Genomic DNA, 23,262 nt, shown 5'->3' with positions numbered 1-23,262 from the left:
TGAACTAACGCGAAGCATGAGGTTATGCATGAACTAACACGAAGCATGAGGTTATGCATGAACTAACGCGAAGCATGAGGTTATGCATGAACTAACACGAAGCATGAGGTTATGCATGAACTAACACGAAGCATGGACCGTAGATATGGTGTAGGCCTTGGCACAATGAAATCTATCATTTAATATTCAAATATAAGCTTTTATATTTAGCCTATATAAATAGTCCATATATATATATATATATATATATATATATATATATATATATATATATATATATATATATATATATATATATATATATATATATATATATATATATATATATATATATATAGGGCCTATATTCACAGGATAATAGCCGTGAGCTTTCCAAACCTAGCAAAATCACGTGAACTACCATTTCTAATACTTAAGTAATTCAGTTGTTTTTTTGGTGGTTTTTTTTTAATATTTTACCATTTCTAAAAGGGGAGACGACTATCACCGCCATTGATCAGAAATATTTCAATGCATAGAGTTGGTACTCTGGAGAAATTCGGCCTAAAATAGCGAGCTTTAGCACCAACCAAGTCATCTCTCAGAGGGACCGATCACACGTCTTCATCGATACCGCTCCCGTCCTCGGGGATATTGATCCCGCAGTTCGAACACTAACGCCTTCCCTCTCCAGCCCCGTCCCCGGGGAGGCCGCGATGCCAGCACCGGTCTGGCCCGACACCACGGCCCGTGTCCAGGAAACTTCATAATAATTTGTCTGCGCGCTGTAACGGGTGCGGGAAAATCCCATGAGTTGCGATCTTCGGGAATTACCGAACAGGGCGCGTATGAACGTCACAGCACGCACGGTGGCCGCTTTTAATCTCACTGGCTCAGCAACAGGCCAATTGACGTCACGGGGCCAATAATTGGGCCATTAGAGCCTTAACTTGCGCAATTATTCCATCTCAAATTGTATCATTGCTACGTGCTAACGGAAGGAGGTAGAAACATTGAGAATTGTGGTGTGACTAAATATAGTGGTGTGTTGTGACAAAATATAGTGGTGTGTTTGACTAAATATAGCGGTGTGTTGTGACTAAATATAGTGGTGTGACTAAATATAGTGGTGTGACTAAATCTTGTGGTGTGTTGTGACTAAATATAGTGATGTGTTGTGACTAAATATAGTGGTGTGACTAAATATTGTGGTGTGTTGTGACTAAATATAGTGATGTGTTGTGACTAAATATAGTGGTGTGACTAAATATTGTTGTGTTGTGACTAAATATAATGATTTCTTGCGTCGTGACTAAATATAGTGATGTGTTGTGACTAAATATTGTTGTGTTTTGTGACTAAATATAGCGGTGTGTTGTGACTAAATATAATGATTTCTTGCGTCGTGACTAAATATAGTGGTGTGGTGTGACTAAATATAGTGGTGTGTTGTGACTAAATATAGTGATGTGTTGTGACTAAATATTGTTGTGTTTTGTGACTAAATATAGCGGTGTGTTGTGACTAAATATAATGATTTCTTGCGTCGTGACTAAATATAGTGGTGTGTTGTGACTAAATATAGTGATGTGTTGTGACTAAATATATGGTTTCTTGTGTCATGACTAAATATAGTGGTGTGTTGTGACTAAATATAGTGTTGTGACTAAATATAGCAGTGTGTTGTGACTAAATATAGTGGTGTGTTGTGACTAAATATAATGATTTCTTGCGTCGTGACTAAATATAGTGGTGTGTTGTGACTAAATATATGGTGTGCTGTGTTTAAATATAATGGTGTCTTGTGTCGTGACTAAATATAGTGGTGTCTTATGTCGTGACTAAATATAGTGGTGTCTTGTGGTTTTGATGCGTCGCTTTGTAACGCTTGTCTCACTGAAGTTTGGGTCTTAGTCTTATGGTTATGTCAGTATGTATTTTCAAGGGAAGTAATAGAATACAAATGTCTAAGTTACAGTTTAAATGTGTGATTACCTCCCTTACATAATTACGAAAGTCTATCTTCGCCTTAGATAAAGCTATCCTATTGACTTAATATCACTTGCTTAGGTCGAAAAAAAGTGTTGTAATATACACCATGACATTATACATTAGCTATAAACTAAAATTGATAACACCAGTGTTTTTTTTTTAATCAAATAGTTGCCGGTACTCAGTGATGGATTGCCTAACTTTAAACTACCAGTTGGCACCTCGATGCAAGATAAATCACAATTGCAAAGATACTAAATGTCTAAAACAATATTTATTTTATGAACCAACGTCAATTGTTTTATTATTACTTTATTAGTAGACCGTATATATTTGTTACGATTTGTAAAATTTAACTAACAACTTATTCTTGATTTACTTTAAAAAATTGTGTTATGTTCTCTTGTGTTTTATAGGCAAGAACCCTCTTAAAAATGAAAATAAAATTTAAATGTTGAATAAATTATTGAAGTTCTCATCTGACGTATAATCCCGCTGCATTCTTTGCTGTTGGTAGACGTGGTTGAGTGTCTGCGTTCTTTGCTGCTTGTATCTGTGGCTGAATGTCTGACTGAGCTACCATCAATCAACGTATCTTGTAGGGTCAAAACGTACAAATGGTGGTCCACTTGTAATAATTTTAACTTAAATTATCAATTTCTAACTACGCTTGTTTTAATTTCCTTAAGTCTTAAAATTTGAAATTTTAATGGCATTACGTCTTAAAACCAAGCATGACCAGAAATGGGTTAATAACCAGACGTATTATTACGAGTGTGTGCGGAAAGCAGTTTTGCATTTTATATTTTAGTTCTTATTGAACACAATTGAAAAAAAAATTTTAATATTAAATTTAAAACTAATAATATAATTAATTAATTAATAATAAGCGTTACAATACAAGAAAAGTAATTTTTTGCCCAACATTGTCAACACGCCTTACCAGTTCGTAACTTTAAAAAAAAAAAGCACTGGATAGTGTACTTGAAACAGGACATTTTACCAAGGTGATTAAAATTGAATTTATAATTGTGAAAAGAGAGTATTAATTTGACATTAACAAAAGAACTGGAAGCAAGGATAAAAAATTACTTAATAAATGGAATAGAGTACAGTAGGACTAATGAGCTGGTAAACTCCTGGTTTCAGGTTCAAGGTTAAATCACACCTGAATGTTCAACTTTGCTCCAGACTTTTGTCATGGTTCAGGTTTGTATGTCTAAACATTAAATCACAGTCTCACAGTTTTTAAAATTCCATCTTACATACATGTTCAAATGACCCAAACCAACTAAAAATGGAAGCAAAGATTAAAACATTTTATTAAAATGGAAACTTCCACAGACATCAATATAAAGCTGGATAACATACATACATTCAGCCCCTGCAAAGCTTCTGTTAGAAGACTGCTGGGTCAAAATATACAAATCTTGATACCAGAATAGCATCAACTGTTCCAACGTAGTAAAAATAACAGAAACAGAACCCTTTCAAAATGCATGAAAACAAGCATACCAATAAGATAACATGTGAATGACTAAAACTGGCGCCGGCCCCTCCCCATGGGTGGCATACCCCCAGGTCTAGGTGGGCATATGGCAATGTCCAGGTAATCCCCAATGGTGAACTTTTTCTGTGCTAGTGTGACTGTGTCGTCAGGTGACTTCCTGCCAGCACAGGTTGTACCAATCTCACGCATCCTGAAGGTGGGGGAGCGAGAGTCTGGGTAAACAATGGCAAAGTCAAAGAAGGTTCCCTTTCTTCTGGCGTCAGGGTTGACCTCCTTGACCAGACTCGTCAGCTCCTTCAGTGTGGCGTCCATCCTGGGTACAGCAAGAGAACAAGTCATGTAAACAAACATCAGCACGGTTGAGCTGATGACACTACAATTTGTGCGTCAGCTGACATTGTAATTAGTTTGACAGCTGCTGCCATTTTGATTTGCATGTCAGCTGTTGTCAGTAAAGTGTATCTGTCAGCTGTTAATATGGATTTCAATTCAAATGTTAACTGTATCTATCAATCAAAGTTCAAATTGTCTTTTTCTTTATTTTGTTGCTGTCATTCATTCAGTCAACATTTTTTTAACAAGTCAACACAAACAGCAGAGAGATAAAGAGAGAGCACCATTTAACCTTAGCCCATCCACCAGCCTATAATATAACCCCAGTTAGCCCACCTTTCAGCCTATAATAATATAACCCTAGATAAAAAAAATGTCCTACCATGTGTAGATCTGAACACCAGCCTATAACCCTAGATTAAAAAAATGTCCTACCATGTGTAGATCTGAACACCAGTTTATAATATAACCCTAGATGAAAAATGTCCTACCATGTGTAGATCTGAACACCAGCCTATAATATAACCCTAGATGAAAAATGTCCTACCATGTGTAGATCTGAACACCAGCCTATAACCCTAGATTAAAAAAAATGTCCTACCATGTGTAGATCTGAACACCAGCCTATAACCCTAGATGAAAAATGTCCTACCATGTGTAGATCTGAACACCAGCCTATAACCCTAGATTAAAAAAATGTCCTACCATGTGTAGATCTGAACACCAGCCTATAACCCTAGATTAAAAAAATGTCCTACCATGTGTAGATCTGAACACCAGCCTATAACCCTAGATTAAAAAAATGTCCTACCATGTGTAGATCTGAACACCAGCCTATAATATAACCCTAGATGAAAAATGTCCTGCCATGTGTAGATCTGAACACCAGCCTATAACCCTAGATGAAAAATGTCCTACCATGTGTAGATCTGAACACCAGCCTATAACCCTAGATTAAAAAAATGTCCTACCATGTGTAGATCTGAACAGCAGCCTATAACCCTAGATGAAAAATGTCCTACCATGTGTAGATCTGAACACCAGCCTATAACCCTAGATTAAAAAAATGTCCTACCATGTGTAGATCTGAACACCAGCCTATAACCCTAGATTAAAAAAATGTCCTACCATGTGTAGATCTGAACACCAGCCTATAACCCTAGATTAAAAAAATGTCCTACCATGTGTAGATCTGAACACCAGCCTATAACCCTAGATGAAAAATGTCCTACCATGTGTAGATCTGAACACCAGCCTATAACCCTAGATTAAAAAAATGTCCTACCATGTGTAGATCTGAACACCAGCCTATAACCCTAGATTAAAAAAATGTCCTACCATGTGTAGATCTGAACACCAGCCTATAACCCTAGATTTAAAAAAATGTCCTACCATGTGTAGATCTGAACACCAGCCTATAACCCTAGATGAAAAATGTCCTACCATGTGTAGATCTGAACACCAGCCTATAACCCTAGATTAAAAAAATGTCCTACCATGTGTAGATCTGAACACCAGCCTATAACCCTAGATTAAAAAAATGTCCTACCATGTGTAGATCTGAACACCAGCCTATAACCCTAGATTAAAAAAATGTCCTACCATGTGTAGATCTGAACACCAGTTTATAATATAACCCTAGATGAAAAATGTCCTACCATGTGTAGATCTGAACACCAGCCTATAACCCTAGATTTAAAAAATGTCCTACCATGTGTAGATCTGAACACCAGCCTATAACCCTAGATGAAAAATGTCCTACCATGTGTAGATCTGAACACCAGCCTATAACCCTAGATTAAAAAAATGTCCTACCATGTGTAGATCTGAACACCAGCCTATAACCCTAGATTAAAAAAATGTCCTACCATGTGTAGATCTGAACACCAGCCTATAACCCTAGATTAAAAAAATGTCCTACCATGTGTAGATCTGAACACCAGTTTATAATATAACCCTAGATGAAAAATGTCCTACCATGTGTAGATCTGAACACCAGCCTATAACCCTAGATTTAAAAAAATGTCCTACCATGTGTAGATCTGAACACCAGCCTATAACCCTAGATGAAAAATGTCCTACCATGTGTAGATCTGAACACCAGCCTATAACCCTAGATTAAAAAAATGTCCTACCATGTGTAGATCTGAACACCAGCCTATAATATAACCCTAGATTAAAAAAATGTCCTACCATGTGTAGATCTGAACACCAGCCTATAACCCTAGATTAAAAAAATGTCCTACCATGTGTAGATCTGAACACCAGCCTATAACCCTAGATGAAAAAAATGTCCTACCATGTGTAGATCTGAAGTTCATTTGTTGGTGTGCTGCCTCGAGAGAATTCCATCAACGCATGATGACGATCATTACTACAAAACACACGTAGAAGCAGAGGACATGTCTGGAAAAAATGGAGTTGGTAAATAACAACAACATCATGTCTGGAAAAAATAAAGTTGGTAAACAACAACAACATCATGTCTATAAGCTGGTCTTTACTACATAATCTTACCATCAGCTTTAACTACTGTTAACAGAGGTACATTTCATATCAACTTCCAACTGTATACTTTGCCTATATTGCAGTGTGATTGTAGATTAGTCTAAACCACATAGTACCAAATAGTTTTACTAAAAAAATTTAAAACAAATTATTTTTGGTAACTAAATAGTGGGGCTACATAGATAATATATATTTCACATTTTGATGAAAAAAGAAAATTGAGAATGACTTATTATTATTATTATAATTATTATGAATGTAAGACTATAATTATAATGAAATGGACTTTCTACCTCACACTATGCCAGAAATATTTTTCACTGCTTTAGTTTTTAATTGTTTGATGAAGAGCAGGCATTACTTTAAGCCAATGATTGACTGTAGAACAGTGACAATTTTCTCTGTTTTTAAACTTTTACATTTCTAATACCTATATTCTCAAACGCCAGTGTGTGTTAAGTTTGTTTTAACATAAATTTAATTTAGGCCTACAAAGTCAAGGGTAGACACACTTAAAAAATCAAAATAGAAAATTATTATTTGACAGTGTAGTAACAGACACTCTCTTAACTAACTGGTAATTAATCTTAACTCAAGTTGCCAATTATATTATTACTAGTTTAAATTGATCGAAAAAAAAAATAAGCACATGGATTAACATTAAATCTTATACTTGAGTTGAGACAATTTAATAATTTAATTTGATGCTATTGAATGTTAGATTTTTTTTAAGATTATAATACTTTACCTACAGATATATAGGCCTACTAGGCTATGTTTATAATATACAAGGCCTAATTAATAATAATTTTTTAGAATTTTTAGGCTCCTAATAGCTTTATTATAATTACTAATTTGCCTAATTATTTTGAGGAATGAAAAAAGCATTATCACAAAAAAATAAAGTGAACAAAACATACAGTAACGTATAAAATACAAGGCCTAGGCCTAAAGTTAAACTTAGATTCCAAATTTGAGTTCAGTGGTGGAGTCGGTAAAAGCTCATGAATGCTAAACCAAACAGTCTTGATTTCAAAGCCGATGTGGCTTGATTATATATTGATAGCTGGGGACAGCAACTCTTCAGAAGAGACAACTCTAAAATCAAACTGCTGCCTTATAGTTTGTTCTTGGTTGGGCAAAAGCACAAAGGCTATGGACGCAAATCCAGTTGGCACGATTACTTAATTGTGTTGTAGGGAATCCCTTTTAATGCTAAAATTAAGAATGAAGAAGAAGAAGAGTTCAGCACAGTCAAATTTGGAAAGGCAAATCCTGAAGAGGAAATGGGAACAACTGAAGAGTGGCAGGAGACTGGTGGATAGTGGAAAGGAAAGCTTAGACACAGACCCTATGTTCTGCAGGGAAATAAATGATGATTATAGGGTAATCTATCGTTTAAGTTGTGTAAAAATCGGTTAAGGCTAGTAATGTGAAAAAAGTTGCCTCATTGTTAAGGCTTTAATAGAAGTATATTGTGAAATATTTGTGCCAAACATTATAGATAACTGAATAATAAACCAAAACCAATTGCTAAATATATAATAAAAAAAAATAAAAACGATCATAAATGAAAAAAGCTGTAAAAAATCTATTTTTAGGCCTATTAATTATTCACATAGGCTGGTTTATTAATTAAGCAATATTTTAGAGTTATTTAATTTGAAAGACAAGAATACATAGAGCTACTTTCACTAAGGTGCCGCTTGCGAGACAAACAAAGAAATTAGGTCAAAAGTACATCTGACAATTCTTAAATAACAGACTTAATAATAATATAAATAGAATTAGTTTCATCCCTCTACTACATAGTGAAAGCAAAACTGGCCGCCATTTTAATAAGTGCATGAGCCGTGAGATGGCACGAAAATAACAAACCCGGAAGCTTTGAATCGAACGGCCTACTTCATACTGAGTGACTGACAATTGCTCTCTTAAACTTTAAACTACACACCTAGATTCTATGTCCTATATCTAGCTATTTCAATATTCACAAAATATTCCCTGCTTTAATAAATTAATAACAATAAGTTGACTAGGCTGTCTAGGACGAGTAAGACTCCAGTTGAGTGAGCTTTCTTCTTTTCACATCCTTTGCCTTCTTCATCGAAATTTGTGTCTTAGTTGTATGACTCTTAGTTAGTATGTAGCATTAGAACAAAGGGAGATAATTTTCATACAAAAACCTGCCCAGAGCTCTTGACTGATTTTTCAAATTTTGTTTTTACCACTGTCTCTTATTAATTTTAAATTAATATCATATTAATTTCCAATACACAAAGCAACTACATTTTCAAAATCTACTGAGGTTCAGCTATAGCCTAATGCAATTATTTTTCATTTTCTTTCATTTTTGCCTATAAAAAAAATGTTTTGAAAACAATATATGCTCTAAATCAACTTAATTTTAATACATAAACACTTGCCTGCACACAAAATTATGCAAAATCAGTTAAATAAACCACGTGTGGTTCTTATTTTATAAAGAAATTGTGATAGAATTTTACAAATACATATTTTATGAATTTTTAAAGATTTGGAACTTTATCAGCCATGTTGTTTTTTCCTATATAATTAGTCATAGTAAAAATGTAGGCTACATTTTTAAAAATAAAGCATAACATCAAACAGAAACAAGCCTGCACAATTATTAATGCAAATTTACATAAAGGAAACACCCCTGATTCATTATTTATTTAAATTTATCATTAGAATTCAAAAATTTTTTGCAAACATATTTTAGGCCCTAGGTCTATAAAATTTTCATTTTTGTTTCCCACTAGACCCATCGAATAAAGTTCCGCGTGTGGTCAAAACCACGGTGTAGTCACATTCATGTTTATGGCTTCGTATAATATTTGTTTGGATGTTTTATACGAAACTACTAATATCTGCTGTAAACATGTCCATTTCTAAATATATCCAGGTCAAATTCTTTTGTTTCCCTCCTTCTGAAAGACGAGTTTTTAAATTTTCAAGTTTCGAGGTATGACGTCGTAGACGATTCTAGTTCCCCCGTATGAAAAGCACTAGGTCCCGGATGAGATGAATAAAACCAACCAATCAAAGCTTTTTATAACTAGGTTAACTATAAATAGCTTTTATTTATGTGCGGGACACTGAAAATACTGTAGTTAAGGCTATTAAAAGAATCTTAGTGGTGAAATGGGGGTGATCACAGCTGGGGTAACGATTTTTGTGTTTTACCCTCGCTGTGGTCACCAATGACTTGAGCTAGACTAGCCTAGATCTAGATGCTCTATATTTCAAGCTAAGTCTAGAACCTATATAATTTCTATTTTTTTCTGTTGTTTTAAATTATTTTAATCATCTACATCTTCTAAATCTAGTTTGTGTCTCTACATACAATCCAATCAAAGCAAATGTTACGTTTTGTCTTGTTAGTGATTGTTACGTCCCTTTGTTATGATTATAATAGTTGCGTCCCTTGAGTCATCACTGGGTCATCCGTAATTTGTAGTTAATAAATTTAATTAACGTGTTATTATTTGGTTTTGCAAATCTATTAATTAATTATACAATCATCAACACGTTTAAATGAGTAAAATGTTTATTTCAATTATTAAAATTGGATCAAAACGTAAAAAATACGCTAGTGATCACAAGCAGGGACAGGTGACCACAGGCAAAAAAAAAGGGGGGAAAAGTTGATCACAAGGAGGTTCGTCACTAAAACATGAATATCTCAAATACTATGCGTATGAATACAAAATAACTCATGCATATTAGAGTAGAATGGCAGTGGAGTAATAAAGTACTTTCGGTTTGTTTCTGTGTGAAACGGTTACAAAATAGCGCCCGATGAAAATCGGGAGTTCGGAATTTTTCGCTATGTGTGTGACCACACGCGGAACTTTACTCTAGTTTCATTTTTTACAGAGATTATATACAGGGTTCGTACTGCTTTTTGAAAATGAAATTCCAGACTTTTTCCAGACATTTTCCAGACTTTTTTTTGAAAAATTCCAGACTTTAGACAGATAATGTGTTAGCGAATAATTTTTTTTTAAATGATGCACTATTTGTACTGTCATTATAATTACTTATACTAAATTGACATTTATTTTAGGCAATTGAGCTATATTCATAGTGAACTTTCTCTAGTCAAATTGACAAAAAAACATTTTTTCTAAGTTTGCCTACTCCACCCTACCTAAAATTTTAACAATTAAAATAATTGATTAAAATGATGCAACTATTTTGTTTCCAACATTAGACGTATATAATCTGTACATGATCTAATTGCCTATGTTTTCAATTAAACTATCATTAAAATGGTTTTGCATAATAGTGAGAGTTAATTACTTTAAAGAATAATAATGAAATGTATTAATTTAGGTCTGCTCTTGTTAAGTAGCCTAAATAAATATAGGCTATTTGTAAAAAAAAATGTGGAGCAAAAAAAAAAAAAAATAAATAAAAATCATTCACTGTTTGTGCTTATAGTAATAGCTGAGAAACGGGTCTGCAATAAAAAAAAATTGCCGGTATCCTTCTTCCCCCCTCCCTCCCCCCCCCCCCACAGACACGACACGGTGAAGGGGTCACTGTGAGGTCATAGTAGTCTAGACTTCAGTATGCCAGTTTAATACGTCATAACATGAACTGTGCTGTGACTTATACCCCCTCCCCCACCCTACTTACTAAGCGGTACCAACTACGCACTTGGTGTCACGGTGAGTTCACACAAGTGACCGATGTTACAAGGAGGGGCGGGTAGTTATCGTCAGCATTTGCAAAGATTTCATTAAAACAGTTTAATGGAAGGTGAATTAAAATTAAAAGGGTCATCTATTTATGACGTAAACATGGAGGGGGGAAGGGGTCGGAAGATTTTGTGATTACATTCTAAAACAAACATAAAACTTGTATCTTGCGTGTAGAAAGTAAAATTAAAACGACTTTGCTGGTGTTTTAAAAACCATCGCAGTGTGTAAATAAAACACGGTATTTATATCTGCCCTAACATTATTGCAAGAGCAGGTCGTCACACTTTATAAAACCCTCCTCCCGACTTTCCTGAGTGTGACGTCATTTATGGACGACTCCTAAATAAAAATAGTACCTCTTTGTTAAGCTGAAGCAAACAGAAATACAGGTATGAACCCAAGGAGGCCTTGCGACTTATTAATCTTATAAATGTTAATATTAATCCAAAGTAAGTGAACGCGTGTGGACAGAGGGCGGGGGGAGTGGAGAAGGGGGGGGGGGTCTAAAACCCGAAAAATTGTTGTTAGTCATAAATGGATGACGCCTTACAGACTGATAAATTATATCTAAACTACCACTCACACATCTCCCCCATAACTTTTTGTTATGACTGCCTGCATGCAAACTCAAACGATGAAAAAATAGCAGGTAAAATCGAGAGCCTAACAATCATGACGGCGATCATTCTTTTATAAAATGACAATTTTAAGTAGGCCTACTTGTAACACATTCACACGGTCAGTCGTGCCACAAAATATCTCTTCCCTCCCTTCTCCTCTTCTCCCAATGACGTAGTAACTAAGCATTTTTTCAGCGAACCAGCGAAAAAACGTCACAACAGTGTCAACCCGCGCGAAAGCGCGGGAAAAAAATTGGAGTAAATTTACTTAAAAATAGCAATTTTTTAAGTTGGAAAATATGGACTACGAAGTTTTGTTTCTAAAACTAGATTCCAGACTTTTTCCAGACTTTTAAAAAATCCTGCCCAAAAACTAGCGATTTTCCAGACTTTTTTAAGTCTTAAATTCACTTTTCGAAATTCAAGACTTTTTCCAGACTTTCCAGACTGCGTACGAACCCTGTATATATAGACTATAATATAGGCTAAGACTAGCTAGGCCAATGCAAAAATTTAATTTCAGTAAAACAATATAATAGTTACATATTTGGATAGGGGCTGTCAATCTGATTACAGATCAGTTTGAATTTTCAAAATCTGACCATAAACAAAAAAGTTATGAATTTTTTAGTCATTAAAAAACAGCAGTTTTTTCAGACAACCGGGGTAGACCCTGAAAGAGGAAAAATACTGGGAGGGTATGGACCAAATTTTTAAGCGTTTTTCACTAAAAGTGGTATAAAAGCCAGAATACTTTATCAATTGATGTAATTTTAAGACATTTTATAGATTTTTGTATGCTGAATCCAATTATGCTATTTTAAAAAGTGTCCTTCGATTACTCAACCTACTAATCTCATAGATTATGTAATACCCCCCTTTCAATTTTTTTTAAACATCTAATAATCAATGTGATAAGAAGTCATTCTTTAAATGTAATGCTGTTTTAATCTAAAATATGACATTTGTATATGCTTAAGCTAATAGTAGATTTAAAATGGTCCAACATTGTTACATAACTATCAAATGTTAAGGTTATGTAATCCCACCCTTTGCTCAAAATATACCATGAATTTGTTTTAAAATCACTTTTGCTCATTGTCAGTTAACTTCAAGTTAATAGCCTACTAGAAGAAAATATAACTAATCAAGTTTTTCAATACAAAGAGAAGAATGCTATAGTAAATTTGTGATTATATAACTTCTTAAAAGATGTTATGTAATCTATGTCCAATACTATAGGCCTACTCTATTCCAAAATGTAGGCCTATTTCATTATAATTATATTTCTTGTTATTTTAAATATCATACAACTTTTTGCTATAGAATTAGTCTAGTTACAAATGTGTCTGATCAGAATCAGAGTGTGCTTTATGATAATTATGTAATATTATTACCCATATTAAAGTTAATCATTTTTACAATGTCAATAAAATAAACATAAACTTTGGAGGAAAATATTCTTTTTTAAAAACTTGCACAAGGTATAGTTAAGTTATAGATATATAACATAAATTTATATTTATGCCCAATGTTTATGCTAGTAGTAAGTAGGTTTATGTATTTTGTAAGCCTACCAGTAGGCCTTTTACAATTAACAACTTTCTTAAGAAAAAAGCACGTGTTTGAGTGCTTGACTGTGTAGATCTAGTAGATTCTAGAAATTGTGTAAGATTACCGTGTTTGGCTATACACAGACACGTGTACCACCACCAGCTTTTGCCTAGATTAAGATTTAGTTCTATCAGACATGTGGGTAACCAGGTCTTCTGACCAACGAATTTTATTGCCCTATTACGTAAACACGACCGCTGGATAGGCTAGTCGGCCAACCCGATGAACGTGTCAGATGAATATTATGTAATCACAGAGACAAAAGTCTGGCAAGATTTCCTGATCTATGCCCGAGGGTTAGTAACATCAACTCCACAAAGTGAAGGGGGAGGGAGGTGGGGTATGAAACCACCGTGTACCGTACGGGTGTTATACAACATCAAAAGCGATGGTCGTCGGCTTGTCGCGTCACGGACTAGTGGGGGCGGGGTGAGGCTATGGGTGGTACATACGGTGTAGGATGGTCAGTGGCTACCCCCATCCACCCCACCCCATTTTGGTCGATTTGGCTAGTAACCCCCACGTTGTTAGTGGTATTAAAATTTGTAGAAAAGAGCCCCGGATATAATTTAATTTTTTTTTTAAAGCCATTTTTACGAAAATGTAATGTACACAATAATGAAACGTTACACGAATCACATCACAGCATTGTTTGATCGGGCAGAAGCTATTCGGATTAATTTCTAAAGAAGATTAGTTTTTACGATTGGTCCTCAGCCGTAAATACTAACAAAACTTTTGTTTGACGTTTCAATGGGTTAAGACAAAGTTATGCAACATGTCTGTGTGCTTATAAATATAAAGTAGCAATAGCCGTCGAGTCAAACACGGGAACACATGTATCTATCTTTAGACATTGTTTATAGTATCATCAAATCGGATCAAGCGCCTAGCGTCACGTGACCACACACTCGGCTGTGCCACACGATGTGTAGATCACCACAGCAGAGCGATTCAGTCGGACGGCGGCCGACGCGTTAATTTTTATTTTCGTTCGGTTTTAAAATGTATGGACGGCTTTATTACGAGGTGCTATAATACATGTCATACATTACAATAAACGGCGGGATTTCGTGAATACAGCTCAGGGTTCAAATGTAAAATATGTCCAATAATAGACCGGGAAACTTGGTTCAACTTTGCGGTCCGTTATCTCCTAAAGTATTTAACTTATTTTGACCACGAACCCTGAGCGTTATACGTCTACATTTAATGTATTCGTCTGCCAAATTTAACTGTTGTAGTACGTAAACTCGATACGTGTATACAAATTTTGTAACGCGTCATCAGGTTAAAGACGGCGATTCGAAGCACAGCAGGGCGGTTCAGTCAGACAGCGGTCGGCGCGTCGTGTTTATATTTTCGGTCCACTTCAAAGTCTATAGACGTCCTTATTATAGGGCCTTATAGGACATATCATACATATTAATAAACGTCGAGATTTCAGGAATACAGCTCAGGGTTCAAATAAAAAATCGGTCCATAAATAGCTCAAATAACTTAGTTTAACTTTGCGGTCTGATATCTCCGAAAGTATTTAACATATTTTAACCAAGAACCCTGAGCGTTATACGTGTACATTTAATCTATTCTTCTACCAAGTTTCACTGTTGTAATACGAAAACTCACAGAGTCTATAGACTCCAAGTAACACCCCCCTTTTAAAAAGGTGAAAAAGCCTCCCCCCTAATCGGCACGTCGCCGCGGAGGGTAAAAAATGCGATTTAATCGGCGATTTCTTCAACGTCTGAAATAATAGAGAAATCAAACTAATACAGTTAAAAAGGTTATTCAATTACGAACAGAAATATGTATAACATGTTAATATAAACGCAATAAAAGCATGCAAAAAACAGAGTTGAACATGCAAGGGGTAGGGAAAAGCCGATTTGTCCGATTTTCTCGGCAGCGGCATTGGCCTAGCTACTAAGACCATACATTTTAAACAGAAAAAAAAATATTTCTCCTCTCCTGTTGAAGCTAGAAATATAAATTTGGTACCAATGGAATTCTTAATCCTTCCTCTAACTAACTCATATGATTTTAAGATTTAATAGCCTACTCAAAAATTAATTTTGAATGCTACAACCTACTCTTAGGTCTTAGTCTTTTGGACTCGGAACATGATCAGAAACCGATAGTCTACACATTCTAGATTCTACTTACTTTTTCTCTGTCTATTGGCTTTTCTGGTTCTTTCGGTTCCTCGACAATCATAGATTCTAGAGTAGTCATGTTAGGTTAAGTTGTTTGATACCTTTTCCTATTGCTACTGTAAACAAGATGAATGAAAATCAAATGCTTTCAGAGTCGGTAAACCTAGTTACCGAAAGATAAAAATACATTATGTAGGCCTAACATTAAAAAATTTAACCAGAAAACACCGACACGCGAAGACAGACATCAAAAGTCAAGTGTAATTTAATGTTGACAAAAGAAATTTAGAATTTAGATCAGACTCTTTTTTTTAAAATTAGGAAACTATTAGGCCTAATTAAAAAGGTAGAAAAATAATAAGATCCAGGCCTATTAGACAAAACTTTTAATTTGATCTTTATTTAAAATCCGTTATGAATATTGTCGATAGTAAACGAGGCGTCACATATATTTCCGCCGATCTTTACCACCTCCCCCTTTCCACTATCACACATCATCATTAAATGTCAGACCCCCCCCCCCCCCCCCCCACTCCCTCCACATCCGTAAAATATCACAGTTTAGGCAACCCATTTTCCCCTCAATTTAATTTTCATTTTCGTAAGGGGATAAAACCAAGCAGGGATGATCTTGGCTAAAGTATAATTTGAGTTTTCTCCCTGTGCCAGGAACAACATTTTAACGAATGTAAATTAAATTTAATTCTTTGATCGAATGTATGATATTTTTAAAACATAATATTCAAAATAAAAAACAAAAATGTTTCAAATTTAGATCACAAATTTCTTTATAAAGCAACAGTGAGAAGTTACTCTTTCTTCATAACGCGCCCCCCACCCCCTGTTCCACAAGAATCCCCCCCCCCCCTTAAAGTGTGACATCGTGTATGATCCCAAAGCGCAATAATGTAGCGCTTTTATAGTTTTTTGTAATGATGTCCAACACTAAGTAGCCTTTATTGAATTATTATTTTATGTTACATTTAAGTGTAACCTTTGTTTGCGTAAGCTTTAAACTTAGATTTTCATGGGCAACAATTTGTTTGTAGCCTGCTCTAAAATTGTGTAAACATAGAATAGAATAATATTGTTGAAAGTATTAGGCTACCAGTTGACTTATTCTAATTTATTACTTTTAATTTTCAACAAACAAAAACAATAGGGGCTATAGGCTTGATTCCTTGGGGGGGGGGGGGGGGGGGGGGGTAGAAATTTCTTTACTTTCTAAAAAGTCACTGGTAACCTAAGCTAAAGATTCACGTTCATAAAATCACTTGTAATCTGAGCTAAAGAACCACGTTTACGAAGTACTTTTAAGCTGAGCTAAAGATTCACATTCATAAAGTGCATGTAAACTGAGCTAATGTTACATATTCATCAAGCACTAGCCCTTTGAGCTAATGAATCTTCAATGTCAGATGTGCCCGCCCCGCCTTTGTGTTTGTGTCTACCTTGCCGCCATGCTTGCATTAATTTGACATTTTTCAAGCAGGTAATTACAGCGTGAAGTGGTACCTGGGATTAGAGGGGGCGGGGGGTGTGAGGTGGGTAGGGGCTTTGTTGCTGTAGTATTTCAAAACTAATTTCGTCAAAATATTGTAAGTGAAAGTGTGCAATAGCCGACACAACTATAAACATGAAATAGTTCACGAGAAAAAGTACATTACACACGCACCTGCGACATATAATGTTTCCTATGAACATGTACATCATATCCTTCCTACTTGAACATGCACCTAATATTTCGTATGAAAATGTGCATTATACAATCACATATATACACAGTGGTTTTTTTTTCATATTTTTTTAAACCTACGGAGGGCCACATACAATTTTCGGTGAGAGGTAGAGACTGGTCAAAAGTTAATAGGTTTATGTTCCATATACACTAAACATATTACTTTTTTGTCCGTTGGGGCGGGGGTGGGGTAGCATACTTTTTTTTGTTTCATAATGAAATGGCTAACGGCTACAGAAACGACAGTCAGTTTTATTTTCATTTATTGATCTTTATTTTACCCGGTGTTCCATCTTACTACGCCATTGCTTGAAATTTCCAGGCAAACAAAAAGTAAAATGTAATGTTTGTTTTCTAATAATGAAACAAATTAATTGACCTAGAAAGTGGCGCTTAAACACAGTCCCGCCTTGATAAATGAGCAGGGCGCGTGAACCTACTTCACTCATTAGTTAGCAGCACTGATGACGTCATAGGACGCACTGATGACGTCATGTCCAGCACGCGACCACGTGACATCGTACTGCTACTACTACAGTCTCCCCATCTTAGCGTCAGCTGTTGTAGTACTCACGACTCAAAGGATGCTTGTCACATGACCAACTTGTTGGAGGAATTCTGACAATTTTTATCAGGGGTTCTGTGACTTGAGATTATGTAACTTGAGATTATGTGACTTGAGATTATGTGACTTGAGATTATGTGACTTGAGATTATGTGACTTGAGTGACGTGAGATTCTGTGAGTTGAGTGACTTGAGATTCTGGGACTTGAGTGACTTGATATTCTGGGACTTGAGTGACTTGAGATTCCACGACTTGAGATTCTGTGACTTGAGATTCTGTGACTTGAGTGACTTGAGATTCTGTGACTTGAGATTATGTGACTTGGGATTCGCTTCCTGTTGCCTGTGTGTGTTTGCTGATCGAATATCTGGTGCATCAAGATGGCGGACAGAGCTCTGTTGTGTTCTTTTATTTTTATCAGTTTCACTAACGCTCAACCGTGTGAGTTGATAATTATATTTTAATACCTTTAAAAAAATACATAGCTTTCTGACATTATTTTAATTATAATAGACATGAAAAGCTAGTTCCAAATGGTTCCAAATTTTTGTTGCCAGAAAGCAAATTCTTCAACCAAAATTGAATATTTATAACATTTGTGTAATAAGTACAAAATTACTTCCGGTTTCATTAAGGCTAGAAATAGTCAAAGAAATAATTACTAATAATATAATAGTAATTTAGCAAACACTTTTATTTTTCATTTGGATTGTAGAGCCAGTGTGTTGTGTTGATTGGGGATGTTATATTATTTAATATAAATACAATACTATGCTATACACCAGGGGTTCCCAACCCCGTGCCATGGCGCCCGCCGAACAATTCGTATGTGCCCGCCTCTCACTATTCGACAGAGACAGAATTTTTTTTCATTAACATTATTGAAAGGTTGAAGGGGATGGAAATCGAAAGTTTGAGGGAGGGGGTGCAAATCAAAAATTTGAGGGGGTGGGGTGCAAATCGAAAATTTGAGGGGGTGGGGTGCAAATCGAAAATTTGAGAGGGGGGGTGTAAATCGAAAATTTGGGAGGGGGAGGTGCAAATCGAAAGTTTGAGGGGGGGGGGGGGTGCAAATAGAAAGTTTTGTACCCGGGTGACGGGAAGGAGTCGCTACGCCTCTGAAAGGAGTTTGTCGATTGAAAATAGATGGTGCCCGCCACCCTACCGATATTTTAGAATGTGCTCTAGAGTAAAAAAAAGGTTGGGAACCCCTGCTATACACCATAGATCACTATTGTGTATTTTTATCATGGAAAACAAATGTTCTAACATTTATTGCTTTACTCTCCCTGGCCATTCCGGTTGACTTCAAAGAGAGTTTGAGGGCAGTTTTTGAAAAGATTTGAATCGATAAAATAATTCTAAACGGCTTTTCAACGGCTTATATTCGATACAAAAATATAAAAATGAGTTTAATCGATGGTTCCCAAACGGCTTTAATTTTTACAAATGAAACTATAATTTTATCGCAAGCCATATTTTTAAAAAACATTTTTTCAAAAAATTTAGTATGATTACATAGACTTTTCCTATCTAATAGATCGCTGGAGTTATGAAATACTTTTGTCATATGGGCAAGGACTCACATTTTTTCTTATAGTTTTCTTTTTCCACTATAATAGCCTAATGTTACACAATCTTAACCTACCTGTGCCTACCATCTTGGCCTACCATCCTCACCTATCTGCCTACCATCTTGACCTACCATCTTGGCCTACCATCCTCACCTGCTGTCCCCAGATCAGGATGTGATCCGCTGTGTGACCAAAGAATGCCCTCACCCTCCCATCAACTGTTTCTACATAGACGACACCAACGGCTGTCCCACCTGCCATGCTGTCTGTAGCCGGCCAGGCTGCCCAGAGCTCAACTGTACACAGCCGTGCTATAACGGCTACCACAAGGACATGCACGGCTGCAACACCTGCTTGTGCAAGTACGTCATTGGTCTTACACAAGTTTAATAGACACGTCCAAATGGTCTTACACAAGTCAGACGACATTTTAATAGACTCGTCCAAATGATCTTACACAAGTCAGAACAAATTTAAATAGACTCGTCCAAATGATCTTACACAAGTCAGAACAAATTTAAATGGACTCGTCCAGCGCAATCTAAACTACCTATTTAAGTTATTGATTCAGACAATATTGAAAGAGCTGTGTCTAGAGCAAATGACAAACAAGTTGTCGAGTCTATTGAAGTTGTTATTGAGAACTTTTAGGTAGTGTATGACAGCAATACCTGCAAACATGTCAAAGTTTCACAAACTGTCACACCTAACTTTCAAGAAACTAAACCATTTTGTAACTGAAGTTTTCCTCCATCCCATTTCAGGCCGGGTTGCCCTAAGAAGATCTGCCCACGTAGCAGAACATGCCTACACGGGTTGCTGCTGGACACAAGGGGTTGCCCAACGTGTCAGTGCCAACCCCCACCCCTCAAGTGCCACAAATCTCTGCAATGTCCAGCCGGGGTCTGCCCCACCACGTGCTCCTGTCGGCCATTTTGTGACGTCAGCACGATGGACAACTTGACGTAATAGCAGACCTATCATAATATACAGTATTTATATCTCATCTATGACTTGCATTGTGTTTAAATTCCTAAAAAAATATTTTCCATTATGTTTTAGAATGCTGACATGCGTAGAAAATACCAAAACACATTTGAAACATCAGCCGTACGCCTCATTCATGTTTCAGTTTATGTCGATACAAAATGTATGTCTAAACAAAAATTTTATCAAAGCTTTAAACAACTCGAGATGTCTATTGTCAACTAACTAACAGCATCATTTAAATAATGTTTAAAAAGACCGAAATTTATGTTTTATAAACTTGAAAGTTATTGAGACATGAAGATTGAACAACTTGAAACCAATCTCTGTGATACCCAAACTCACCGCAGACCCACTTTGCGTCCCGACCCATGTAATAATTTTAAAACCCTCGCTAGTGTCCCTAGGCCATCGCTACACTGACAGGCTAGCGAACTGGTTATGCAAATCATTCTCGTCAAAACACATTTTTAAAGAAATATTCACCGGGTCAAATTTAGATGCTGACATGACATAGGCACGGAGAAGTAAACACGGTCGCCATTTTGTGTCGGCTTTAGCAGACTCGTCGTGTATGCATTCTGGCTCGTCCTGTGTGAACATTGGCTCGTCCTGAACATTGGCTCGTCCTGTGTGAACATTGGCTCGTCCTGTGTGAACATTGGCTCGTCCTGTGTGAATATTGGCTCGTCCTGTGTGAATATTCGCTCGTCCTGTGTGAATATTGATTCGTCCTGTATCTATATTGGCTCGTCCTGTGTGAACATTGGCTCGTCCTGTGTGAACATTGGCTCGTCCTGTGTGAATATTGATTCGTCCTGTATCTACATTGGCTCGTCCTGTATCAACATCGGCTCGTCCTGTGTGAACATTGGCTCGTCCTGTATCAACATTGGCTCGTCCTGTATCAACATTGGCTCGTCCTGTGTGAACATTGGCTCGTCCTGTGTGAATATTGATTCGTCCTGTATCTACATTGGCTCGTCCTGTATCAACATTGGCTCGTCCTGTGTGAACATTGGCTCGTTCTGTATTAAAATTGTCTCATCCTGTATCAACATTGGCTCGTCCTATAACAACATTGTCTCGTCCTATATCAACATTGGCTCGTCCTATAACAACATTGGCTCGTCCTGTATCAACATTGGCTCGTCCTGTGTGAACATTGGCTCGTCCTGTATCGACATTGTCTCGTCCTGTATCAACATTGTCTCGTCCTATAACAACATTGGCTCGTCCTATATCAACATTGTCTCGTCCTGTATCAACATTGGCTCGTCCTATAACAACATTGGCTCGTCCTATATCAACATTGGCTCGTCCTATAACAACATTGGTTCGACCTTCCTGTTTCAACATAGACCCTGCCTGCCCAAGTTACTGACAAAAATGGGTGTCAAGTTTACCGGGATCGCTGTAATCTTGACGCTGTGGAATGTACACTTGGCTGAAGCTTCTTCCAGGATTCTCAGAGGTCAGTTGATTTCAGAAGTTTTTAAAAAATTCTTAAGAACTCATCCTAAAGTATAATCAAGGTGTAGTCTAATGACGCCCCCCCCCCTCTGTTTTCACTTTATGCTCGGAATATTTTTGTTTAAGACTTCCGATTTGGTATTCAATACAATTTACTTTGAATATTGTGAATCTCTGAAATGTTATCAGTGGCCTGAAACGTACGCATAATTTTACAAAAATGAAGCATACAAAATATCTGTCTTTGATTAGTTCCTTGTTAAAATTCTACCTAAGAGAGCCAACATCATGTAATCTTGTGTATTGTTTTAGATCACTTTTGCTTCCTGATGTTTTATCGTTTGATTTTGTTTCCAGCTCTGGCTTGTGAGTACCCCCGCTGCGCCCCACCCCCACGGAACTGCCGCCCCGAGTTTGTCATCGACCAGTACGGCTGTCACATCAAATGTGTTTACGCCTGCGGGGGGACTCCGTGCCCCCTCCTGCACTGCTCACCCGCCTGCGCCACAGGCTACTTGCGGGACAAAAACGGATGTGATACCTGCAACTGTCGCTGTCCTGAAGAAACCTGCAGAGACACCTGCCCTGCAGGTTACGTCATTGACGAGTATGGATGCCAGACGTGCACGTGTAAAACAGGCGCCGTGGAGGAAGTGACGTCAAGCATGTCCAACCAATGGCAGGACGTGATGACGTCAATCATGCCCAGTCAAACACAGAAGGTGGTAACAGAGGAGACGCCCACCACAGCGCCGCCATCACTGGCCCACTGCCCCGGATATAACATTCAGCAGTGAAGTTTGATCTGATCAACGATTGGTCACATAAACAACATTCGTCTTTTAAAATAAAATTCGTCTTTTAAAGTTTTGTTTTTCATTTCACCGCTGGACTTTGAGGAAATAGTTTAATATTCTCGACTCTCAAAGTTAGAATAACAAACTCGGACAATAGACGAGGCTTATATCTCCTTATCGTACGTGCTTTAAAAGCATAATATTATATATTTGAGCAGACTTTATCGGTGAGGGGTTTTGACACGAACAACAGTTCACTTAGCTTAATACAGGTTCTACACGGCCAAGAGGGGGGGGGGGGGGGCGGAGAATAGACCATTGTAAAACGGTGGAACAATAACTATAATAAGCATAGTTTTCTTTCGAACCTAACACTAACAGTCCGTGAACCAAGTGAAGTAGAGTTCACCTGTTTCTGTGACCTCGGCATATGAAGTGCTTGAGTGGTTATCTCAAATAACCTTGAACTGTTGGTAAATCCGGAACATAAAGCCACGAGCGTGTGTGTGTGTGTGTAGTGTGTGTATGTGTGTGTGTATGTGTGTTACACACCGACCTACTTGTGATAGAATGAACTTGTTATTAAACAACAGAAAGGTAAACAATTTTATACTTTTATATTTATTTTTATAATTATTTAATATGATAATTTATTTGACTCGTACCTAGATCTTCTAAAATATTT

General features: G+C 36.6%; 2 protein-coding genes across 2 annotated transcripts; one reads left to right on the top strand and one right to left on the bottom strand.

The window, feature by feature from the left end:
• Positions 1 to 3,271: 3,271 nt before the first annotated feature.
• LOC131942022 (histone deacetylase complex subunit SAP18) lies at positions 3,272 to 15,621 on the bottom strand. The gene is made up of 3 exons (XM_059301684.1): positions 15,453 to 15,621; positions 6,114 to 6,220; positions 3,272 to 3,794 (listed from the first exon to the last, which is right to left on the bottom strand). Exons 1-3 carry the CDS (start codon positions 15,519 to 15,521, stop codon positions 3,509 to 3,511), a joined length of 462 nt encoding a protein of 153 aa, XP_059157667.1. The 5' UTR covers positions 15,522 to 15,621; the 3' UTR covers positions 3,272 to 3,508.
• A 1,779-nt stretch (positions 15,622 to 17,400) lies between these two features.
• Positions 17,401 to 22,855, top strand: LOC131942008 (uncharacterized). Its single transcript, XM_059301656.1, has 4 exons — positions 17,401 to 17,425; positions 19,487 to 19,682; positions 20,871 to 21,781; positions 22,138 to 22,855. Exons 1-4 carry the CDS (start codon positions 17,401 to 17,403, stop codon positions 22,575 to 22,577), a joined length of 1,572 nt encoding a protein of 523 aa, XP_059157639.1. The 3' UTR covers positions 22,578 to 22,855.
• Positions 22,856 to 23,262: the final 407 nt, after the last annotated feature.

This window comes from Physella acuta, unplaced genomic scaffold (genome assembly GCF_028476545.2).
Source record: "Physella acuta isolate Inbredline_101_S28 unplaced genomic scaffold, ASM2847654v3 ptg000381l, whole genome shotgun sequence".
NCBI classification, from domain to species: Eukaryota; Metazoa; Mollusca; class Gastropoda; family Physidae; genus Physella; species Physella acuta.
Note: the sequence above shows the minus strand (reverse complement) of the source record. Positions and strands in the feature narration are given on the sequence as shown.

Bases quoted from the DNA above. Each gene is read 5' to 3' on its own strand.
- LOC131942022 (XM_059301684.1), bottom strand. From the start codon at position 15,521: ATGACTACTCTAGAATCTATGATTGTCGAGGAACCGAAAGAACCAGAA. The intron at 6,221-15,452 runs GTAAGTAGAATC...CATTTTTTCCAG, and splicing joins AGCCAATAGACAGAGAAAAA to ACATGTCCTCTGCTTCTACG. The intron at 3,795-6,113 runs GTAGGACATTTT...TGCTGTACCCAG, and splicing joins GAACTTCAGATCTACACATG to GATGGACGCCACACTGAAGG.
- LOC131942008 (XM_059301656.1), top strand. From the start codon at position 17,401: ATGGCTAACGGCTACAGAAACGACA. The intron at 19,683-20,870 runs GTACGTCATTGG...CGGCTTTAGCAG, and splicing joins TGCAACACCTGCTTGTGCAA to ACTCGTCGTGTATGCATTCT. The intron at 21,782-22,137 runs GTCAGTTGATTT...TTTTGTTTCCAG, and splicing joins TTCTTCCAGGATTCTCAGAG to CTCTGGCTTGTGAGTACCCC.